This window comes from Nuphar pumila, chromosome 17 (genome assembly GCF_984573655.1).
Source record: "Nuphar pumila chromosome 17, dmNupPumi1.hap1.1, whole genome shotgun sequence".
In the NCBI taxonomy this organism is placed as follows: Eukaryota; Viridiplantae; Streptophyta; class Magnoliopsida; order Nymphaeales; family Nymphaeaceae; genus Nuphar; species Nuphar pumila.
The window spans coordinates 71,043,281-71,052,667 of record NC_143265.1 but is presented as its reverse complement, the minus strand read 5'-3'; the positions used below and the strand labels follow the sequence as shown (position 1 = coordinate 71,052,667).

General features: G+C 36.9%; 1 protein-coding gene across 3 annotated transcripts; it reads left to right on the top strand.

The window, feature by feature from the left end:
- Positions 1–3,281: 3,281 nt before the first annotated feature.
- Positions 3,282–8,613, top strand: LOC149812166 (GCN5-related N-acetyltransferase 6, chloroplastic-like). 3 transcript variants are annotated; one of them, XM_089993912.1, is made up of 9 exons: positions 3,282–3,515; positions 5,696–5,921; positions 6,028–6,080; positions 6,191–6,227; positions 6,329–6,394; positions 7,590–7,691; positions 7,783–7,936; positions 8,061–8,137; positions 8,227–8,613. In XM_089993912.1, exons 1-9 carry the CDS (start codon positions 3,382–3,384, stop codon positions 8,308–8,310), a joined length of 933 nt encoding a protein of 310 aa, XP_089850038.1. In that variant the 5' UTR covers positions 3,282–3,381; the 3' UTR covers positions 8,311–8,613. The 3 variants fall into 3 exon arrangements, with proteins under 3 accessions (XP_089850038.1, XP_089850037.1, XP_089850039.1); XM_089993911.1 differs by lacking the exon at positions 8,061–8,137 and having other exon boundaries at positions 3,290–3,515; XM_089993913.1 differs by lacking the exons at positions 5,696–5,921; positions 6,028–6,080; positions 8,061–8,137 and having other exon boundaries at positions 3,292–3,515.
- Positions 8,614–9,387: the final 774 nt, after the last annotated feature.

The window sequence follows — 9,387 nt, the reverse complement described above, 5'->3', positions numbered from 1 at the left end:
GTGTATGTGTATTTTAAATATTGCGTTTCTTGCATGTCTGCAAATGTGAATGTTTGGATTATAGAAGTTGGAGTTATGGAGGTTCAAATGATAATATTTAAGGTATGGAGGGTTGAAGGAAGAAATATATATAGTTGTGTATGTACATATACTTTATGATTTAGAATGAATGAAATGAATGAATGTGTTAACTACTTCAAGTTAAATGAATGAATTAATGTATGTATGAGCAAGTTTATTTTTTAATGAATGCATACATAATCTTATTTATTTGGTGATGAATGAATGAATGGTCGTCAGAGTTGGTTCATTTTGAATACAAAAAATGAATGTATGTATGAGTAAGTTTATTTCAAATGAATAAAATGAATGAATATATGAATTAGTTTATTTTTAAATTAATGAATATGTGTATGAGCAAATTTATTTTTTAATGAATAATTGAATATATGTATGCACAGGTTCATTTTTGAATAAATGAATGAATGTATGTATGAGTGAGTTTATTTTTTAATATATAAGTTTATTCATTTGGTGATGAATGAATGAATTATTTTAAAAGTTTATTCATATTAAATACAAAAAAATAAATGTATGTATAAACAGATTCATTTTAGAATGAATAAAAAGAATGAGCTGGTTAATTTTGAATGAATAAAATAAATGAATGCATGTATAAGCATATCCATTTTAAAATGAATAAATGTATAAGCAGATTCAATATCGAATGAATGTATGAGCAAATTATAAATAAAAAACAAATTAACAAAAAAAACTATCACTAGTGCTAAAAAATTATCATAAAATGCATTTTTTTGGCACAATTTTAGTGTTAGTAAAGACCCATTCACTAACGCTATGCATTAGCGCTAGTAAATGTATTATCTTCAACACTTTTATTAGTGAAACTACTGTCACTACGTTAGCATCAGTAAAGGTCTTTATTGGCACTAGGCAGACCTTTACTAGCGTTAATTTAGTGCCATTAAGAGTTAGCTTGTTAATCTTTCAATTAACTAAACCCGTATCAAACACTTGCCTAGTACAATGCTAACTTACAAGTTTGGAGTTTGGGCATAGGGTAAGTCATGATGGGCTTAGAGAGGAGAGCTCGTCATATTCAAATTGTTGTGGGTGTCTTGAATCTAATATTGCCCTGATCTGATCTGAAAAAAGTATTTTGAAAACCATACAATGAGAATTTTCAATGATGCTTGTACTCTTATTTTGGTGCTTTTTCATGTATTCTCTATAGGTTTTTTTCTTTTCTTTTTTGAAGAGCTGCCTCTGTTTAAGTGAGTAAGAGTTTTGGGTGTATTAGAGATAGGGGTTTTAAGGGTTCTTATATCATCATTGTATCTCACATTTTGCAAGTGGATTTTTCACAACTTCACCTATGGCCGTAGGTTTGAGTGTCAACCATGTAAATCTTGTATCTTTTTTTTTCTCTAATTCTTTGTGGTTTGCTTCATTTATGGTATGTGGTTTGCATAACCTGAATTATGAAAAATTGGTGATATTGAATATGTATCATACACGTGTTCTTTATTGTGGTCCACACATGATGGTTCCGTGAGTGCTAAGTGCAAAATGTGCACATTCGATATCACCAGCTTTTATTGATATTAAATATGAGGGATCCTCTCTCGACTTAGAGCAGGAGTGTGGCTGGCCCAAATAGTGACAAATATCGTGAGATTTTTCGATAATATAGCGAAAAATTGCCTGAAAGTTTAAAACAGCAATTTCTAGCGAGATTTTCAAAATATCGTGAGATTTATGAAAAAATATAAATACCATGATTTAAACACGATATTTATGTTTTAAATGGCTATTTATCTTGAAATAATTATTTTTTATTTTTAATCATTTTTATTAATATTTTCTTATAAAAAATCTTATATTTTTTAATTTATTTTTTTATTGCTGAGATTTTGCCGAAAAAGTGCGAGATTTATGAAAAAATTTCAATTTCTCCTGAGTTTTTGAAAATGAGATTTTGCCGAAAAAAACGTTTGTCACTATGGGCCCAATCTTATCTGTCTGAGACATGGGCCAAATCCAATTGAACTTTCCCAAAAACACGACAAATCGGACCAGAAAAAAAAATAAAGCCTTTGATATGCTCTGATACCATCTGAACCAAATCTGGTCTGTTTAATTTAAATGCACAGATTCAACCATGGTGGTCTGATACCATGTGCTCTTAAATAGTTTTATACAATGGCAGATCTACGATTATTGTCCCTATTATGGAGGGCGAATCAGGTGCAATCACATTGCACACTTATTGCACCTGATCTGCCCTCCCTATTATGGGGGTGGTCCAAACTAAGAGTTCGGATCGGGTGCAATATGATTGCACAAATATTTGTGCATTAATCAGGTGCTTAATGCACAAATATTTGTGCAATCATATTGCACCTGTTTTTTTCACCCAAAACTAAGGATTGTCTGACTTTGATGTGCGGTAGTGGATCCCTGGTTCTGGTGGTTAGATCTAGACATGGCTAAACCAGGTAAAATCTTATATTCTTAGTTGGATCTAAGGCTGGAATCAGGCATCGGGCTGTAAACACACAAACCAGATCTAGATCCGATTACTGCATATGCCCAAACCTAATTAGCCAATCGGACCTGCTTTAGTTGGTTTCCAATTATTATTGGCTCTGCCTCGGTTTGGCACCCCGTAAATAACTGAACCCGGACCACCACTAAAACCAAGTATTCTAGTGGGGTCCATTGTGACAAATATCAAGATTTATGAAAATCTCGCATAATATCACGAGAAATTGCCTGAAAGTTTAAAACGGCAATTTCTCACGAGATTTACAAAATATCGTGAGATTTATAAAAAAACACAAATACCGTTATTTAAATGCGATATTTACGTTTTAAACGGCTATTTATCGCAAAAAATAATGTATTTTTATTTTTAAATATTTTTTATTAATATTTTCTTATAAAAATAATTTTTATATTTTTTAATTAATTTTTTTATTGCCGAGATTTTGTCGGAAAAAAAACGTGAGATTTATGGATTTTTTTCAATTTCTCGCAAGTTTTTGAAAAACAAGAAATTGCCGATAAAAACGTTTGTCACTATGGTGGGGTCTAGCTGAAGATCTTTTTAGGCGAGGAATCGGCTTCAAAAATTCATCCCCACTATTTTATGTGGACCTTATCTGGATATGCTTTGGGATGAGGCGTGGTGGGCATTCCAACCAGCCGGACCTTCTGCCCCGACCCCACCACTACACTCTTCATAAAAGTTTAACCCACCAATATTCAATTCACCACCAAGCTCTCTCTCTCTCTCTCTCTCTCTCGTCTTTGCATGTATTGAATCTCTTTGGCAACAGAGGTTTTATTATCTCAACGATGTCGACGATCAGCCTTCACGGATCGGATTTCGTCCATGGTGGACCCAAATTTTACCAAGGTCGGGGCTCCAATATGGACAGAAGAGTAAGCCGTAGTAGCGTCGTTCATGCCTTCTCTGTCTCTGCTAAAACGTAAGTTCTCTTTTGGCCTTATTTTCTTTCATGGTGTTCTTTTTTTTTTTTTCCATGAGCTTTCTTTTCTCTCTCTCTTCCTCTCTCAATTGGAGATTAGATTGGGATGTAATAGGATTCTGTAAAGAATACGAATGAGAAGAAAAGAGAGTTGGTTCGATCCAATCAATGGGAGCAGAAAAGGACGACTGGATAAGCTTAACTCTGTGGGCCCACCACACTCCTTCATCAAGTCGTTATCCACGAGTTTTGCGATTCGCGTTTCCCCTTTTTTTTCTTCGTTCAAAGTGTAAAAACTAACAAGACTCACCGAGTCGAGTCAAATCTGTACGCGTTTGACTTTTGAACTTTCTTTGGGTAATGGGGAACGCTGACCCAGGCTCGCTGAACTCCGAGTGGTGGGGCTGCACCTACCTGTTGACCTGGCTATCTTGGCCTGTGTCCGGGTTGGCCTACACTCATGGCCAGCTTTTACACGTCTCTTAGCTTTCCATTCTAATGTTCCGGACCCTTCTCTTAAGTTTTTTGGGCAGTGTAGACTTACCGAACTTTTGCAGATTTTTTTTTTTATTAATTAGGAAAATTTTCAAAAAAAGCACTTAAATTTTGAGTGATAATACAAAAAAAAAAACACTTTTTTCAATATTGTTAAAATTAAACACGACATGAACTTTTAATAAAAAGACCCTGCGTTTATTTGGGTCAAAGTTGCTGTTAAATGTGCACTAGAAATGGATTGGGTTTCATCTGAAACAATTTCACAATAATTTTGGCCACGAATCTTAAAATCAGATCAGAATCTGTATCCAAGCAAATTCGAACTTTCTCTGATTGGACTTTACTGGACTCAAAATATTTTGTGTCGGAGTTTGGATCCAATCAGATCCATGTTTTTCATATTTTTTACATGTATAAAACAAAGCACATACCTTCTTTTTACTGTATATGGCTCAGATCTAGATTCAACCTTTCTTTTTCAGATCTAATTCTGCTCTAGATCATACTCGATCAAACAGCTGATTTTCTGGCCTACTACCAAATTTTTACTATCCCCCCATGAACTTGAAATCTATGACCCCAATTGCTTTGTTTGGATGACAGGGGCAAAACCCAAAACCTGAAAAACTCGGTTTTCAGGTTTTTGGTCACCAAAAAACTAAAAAAAAATTAAGCCGTCTGGAAAAAGGGTCATTCCAGTGTTGCCTTTGTTAGGTGGCACCAGCTAGGCCATTCTCCGACCGGTGACTGGCCGGAAAATGGCCAGCTGGCTCAAAAAATAAAAAATAAAAGAAATACGGCCTGCCAGTGGGTGGCCGGACAATGACCAGCCAACTTAAAAACTAAAAAAATAGTAAAAAGAAAAAAGGAAATATGGCCGGCCATTTTCCTGCCTTCAAGAAAATTTGAAAAAGAAATCTGGCCCGAATCCGGCCATTTCTGGCCTGTGACAGGCCGAGCGATGGTCAGAATGGCATCGTTATGGTGCCAGTCCGACCAACGTCCGGCTGGGTACTACCCGGAGATGACCGGATTCACGACGGACATGATGGAGGTCTTTGAGACGTTATGTAAGAAGAGGGGGAATTAGGGTCGTGACCCCCTCCCCTGATAAACCCAGCTGAAAAAACTGATCGGGGAGGTGGGTGGGGTTTTACCAAATTAGGATTTTTATGAAAAACCTGGTTTGGGGTCTCATCCAAACAGTACCTTAGTTTGCCTATGCCTGTTCAGCCTCAACTAAACCTGTGGCCATTTGATAAGAATTGATGCAATCCCTGTAAGGTCTCTCTCGGTGAAATTCAATAAGGCTTTTCTTTAATGACAAGGAATCAAGAACCGGGTCACTAAATGGGCATGCCTTCCTAAGTCCAAGGTAAACGTTGGGTAAGGTCACTGTCACCCAAGCCCACCGGTCATCCACAGGAACCCCAAATGCACTTCCTACATTAGAAAAATCCTTTCCTAGTGAATAGATAGATACATTCTTGGCATCCAGAAACCAGAAAATTGACAAACTTGGTTGAATTAAATCCATCAACGAATGGTAACAAACAGCAAAATCACACAGTTTTGCTCGGTTTAGCCCTCCAATTGTGGTTGTAAACAACAAGATTTAATTATCTGATGACTTGCATCGATATACTCTGTGGGGGGTTCTCTTACCAAACACACATTTGCAGGCAAAATGTGTCATCTTCTGACCAAACGCAGAGGAAGGCCAATACCGAAATCGAAGGTAGTCTTAAGCATTTTTACATGACATCAGGTCCTGAAATCACCGTTGAGAGATCCACAGAGCTTCAATTCGACAAGCTACAGCAAGCAGATCAGCAACATGACAGCAGGCTTAAGAGGGTGTTTGGCCAGTTTGTCGCTCACAAGGCCATCCTCGACGAAGAGTATTGGGTGAGGAAAAGTAGGAAATTGGCAACTAATGAAACTTTTCCTTACTGTAACCATCACCAATGTGTTTGGCTAAAATTGTTTTCTTCTGATCCATTATGCACGCTAGACGGCTGCTTGGTTGAGAGCAGAAAGCCAGTATGAAGGCCAATCACATGTTCGGTTAGACCACACTCACATCACCTATCAGTTTTAGTGTCTATCCTTCTTGCTTTGGTTGATGTAGTTGTCAAACCTCTAACTATATAATTCATCTGTTGTCTGTCTACCAGCTATGTTGATAGTTACAAACGGAAATTCGCTGAGCAGGTATCTCCAACCTTCTTTTTTACCTAGGCACCTTCATTTTCTGATGTCAATTACGATTCTGATTGTTCATGAACTTATGATACTTGTAATTTTCCGTGAAGGAGTTCAATGACTTGAAGCGACGATGTGTTACACAGCTTACACAAAAATGTACCTGTATTGTCACGGTATGCCGCAACTCATGTGCCTTGGTTCCCTATGTATTTCTTGATCCTGTTCCATCTTAGCGATATATCGATGATTTAATTCTCAATGCAGCACTGTTGTTTGCAGCTGCTGTGGGAAAAACTCTCCTCTCATGATGGACAGACATGATAGCGTGGTCGAAAAAATGACCAACTGCCATGCCCATGCATCTAGAGATGGATGGTTACTATCATGTGAGCCAGTAAATACATGTGCTGCTTACAAAAATGGCACAATGAAACACAATCTAGACTATCTACAACATTTGAAATTATCAAATGTTCATTGACAACTTATCACAAGTGGGTTTGCATTTCAGTAATATCTTTCATTAACCATTTCTTACACTAGAACCTCGGCACTGCAAACATTTCGAAATAGCAAAAAGGCTTTGGTATCTTGCTAAAGATTGCATGCAACTTCTAAAAGAACTTTTGATATTAAGGACTCTGCTGCAGATGAAGCTATTTTCATGGTCACCACGACTAATGTGAAATCTCAACCAACGATGAAGATTTCTCCATTCGATAAGCTTCAAATTATTGATAGAGAGAGTTCATCGATAAGTGTTGAACTTCACCATCCTCAAATGAAGGGATTTGTTCCACATGAAGAGTTAGCTCCAATTTTGGAGAGAGTGTTTATCAAAGACGTAAATCCTCATACTGGAGTACCTAATTTTATCGATAATCCTAAGAGGTTAATTATCGATATTAGCAAAATCAAGGTTGAGGAGCCATTTCTACAAAAATGAAGAATCGGTTGACACTGTCGACATCATCAACACTAAAATGAAGGGATCTCTACCACGTCACATGGGGTCGGTTGCTACTCATGAACAGAAGCTAACCGATGATTCGTTCGATAATTTTAAGAGGATAATTATTGATATTATCAAAACCGAGATTGAGGAGCCACTTCTACAAAATGTGGAATTGGTTGACACCATAACACTAAAATGAAGGAATCTCTACCACATCACATGGCTGCACATGAACTTAATCTTGACGTTAAATTATTTTTCCCTATTTAAACATGTGTACACTCCACCCTTAAGCTAAGAAAGATCTTCTCTCCGTGGACGTAGGAATATTTCCCAACCACGTACATCTTGTGTTCTTATCTTTTATTCCTTTTCTCTTTAACTTCAAGTCACACTCTCCTTTACAATTTCAGGTCAAGGAAGAAACTGGTGTGAAGCGTACGATATTGAATAGTGTAGTTGGAACTCTTGATCTAAGTTTTCGGCATCTATTCCATGGAGAAAGTTTTCCAGGGGTGAGTTATACAATGTGTTTTTACCATCACAAGCTTCTAAAATTATGTCTGCATATCTGAGATATTGGGTCCCCTGTTGCTTCGAACAAAGGAATACACAAAGAAGCCTGGAATCCAACACACCTGTCGAAGAGATACGAAGAAATATGGTTACGTGGCAAATGTATGTGTTGCCAAATTTGCACGTCGTCGGGGAATAGCAAGTAATATGTTATATTTGGCAATAGAAGCAGCCAAGGCATCAGGTATGTTCTTGCTGATAAAAATACCAATTAGCTTTTGAAGAGTTGTGGAGGCACCCATCTTCATTGTTTGATCCACTTTCCTTGTTTAAATTTGAATTGCCTTTATGCTGCCCGCATGTGATAGGCGTTAGGCAAGTGTTCATACATGTACATATAAACAACAAAGCTGCTCAGCGACTGTATGAAAAGATTGGGTTTCAGGTCACATCTTCCCACCAAATCATATTATTCGTATTTTTAGCCAACTGAGAACAAAATTCACATGATTTTTGCATTGCAATTCCATGCAGATTGTACAGATGGCCACACCTCATTTGTTGGACGAGCAACAGTACCTACTGTGCTTCGACACAGAGAATTTACCCGATGCATGATAAGGTTTAAACATGACTTGTACAGAAGAACGAGGTTATTTTTTGAGCTGCGCATCATCAAGCAGTCAAATTTTGCAGAAATGCTTCATGTTGCCACTAGCGTGTTTCTGATTAATTTCATTCTTTTGCAGCGATTGTCATGTTCTGTTTCTCAGAGTTTGTTTGTTTTTTCTTTTCCAAGTTTCTATGCTTCTAGAATGGAAGCATTTGTAGAAAACATAGTTCTGCAACCCACCTTTAGAAGAGGGAAGCAGAAAATTTGAAGCCCCACTTAATTAATGCTATGGAATTCTTTTCTTTGAACATGTGGATTGCAAATCTGACGTATTGTCGACTGTCGGTTACAGATTCAGGCACTATCATCATAGAGAGCTCATTTAATTTACCACAGGATATCAATCAACTGTAAATGAAGGAAAAAAGTACCAGAAGATCTCTAAAGTCTAAATCAGTCGGATGATAATTTTTTATAGCATCCATACCAAAACTGTGATGAGACTAGGCAAAGGTACATGGCCAAACATTTGAAGATGTTCTGGTGAAAGAACAATCCAAGTACAATAATTCTTGCTCTTGTAACATGCATTGCATCCAAAATATGTGAGACATAAGAGCCCCAAAAAAAATGTAAAAATCAAACCCGGTATATAACTTTTTTTCTCTTTTGCCTCATCTCTTCTTAACTTCCAGTCTTCCATCAATACTTAAAATAGCACATTGTCTCAAATCCTATAACATATCTTCTTCATCGTCAACAGCTGAAACTGAAGAACGCCCACATCTATGAGTATACGGTCTTTTGGGGAATTTTGAAAAATAGCACCTAATAAATCGGCAATAATCAGTGTTTTCAAAGGTATGTCAGAGCCTTTAACGCCTCACGTACTATGATGCCTTGAGACTTAGGTCACGTTTGGAAGAGAGAAAAACTCTCATAGGAAAAGAAAGTTTTGCCTAAGAGAGTGTTTTATATGAGTTCTCCAAAAGAAAGTTTTTCACTTGTTTGTGTAACATGAGAAAAACAGAGTGGAAAAATGTGAAAAAATGAGAGAAAAGAGAAAGAGAGGGAGGTAGCGA

What these genes read in the sequence shown, in the direction of transcription:
- LOC149812166 (XM_089993911.1), top strand. Translation starts at nt 3,382, where the DNA reads ATGTCGACGATCAGCCTTCACGGATCGGATTTCGTCCATGGTGGACCC. An exon ending in AACGGAAATTCGCTGAGCAG is followed by an intron (nt 6,228 to 6,328) that starts GTATCTCCAACC and finishes TTTTCCGTGAAG; the next exon opens with GAGTTCAATGACTTGAAGCG. An exon ending in AGAAGCAGCCAAGGCATCAG is followed by an intron (nt 7,937 to 8,226) that starts GTATGTTCTTGC and finishes AATTCCATGCAG; the next exon opens with ATTGTACAGATGGCCACACC.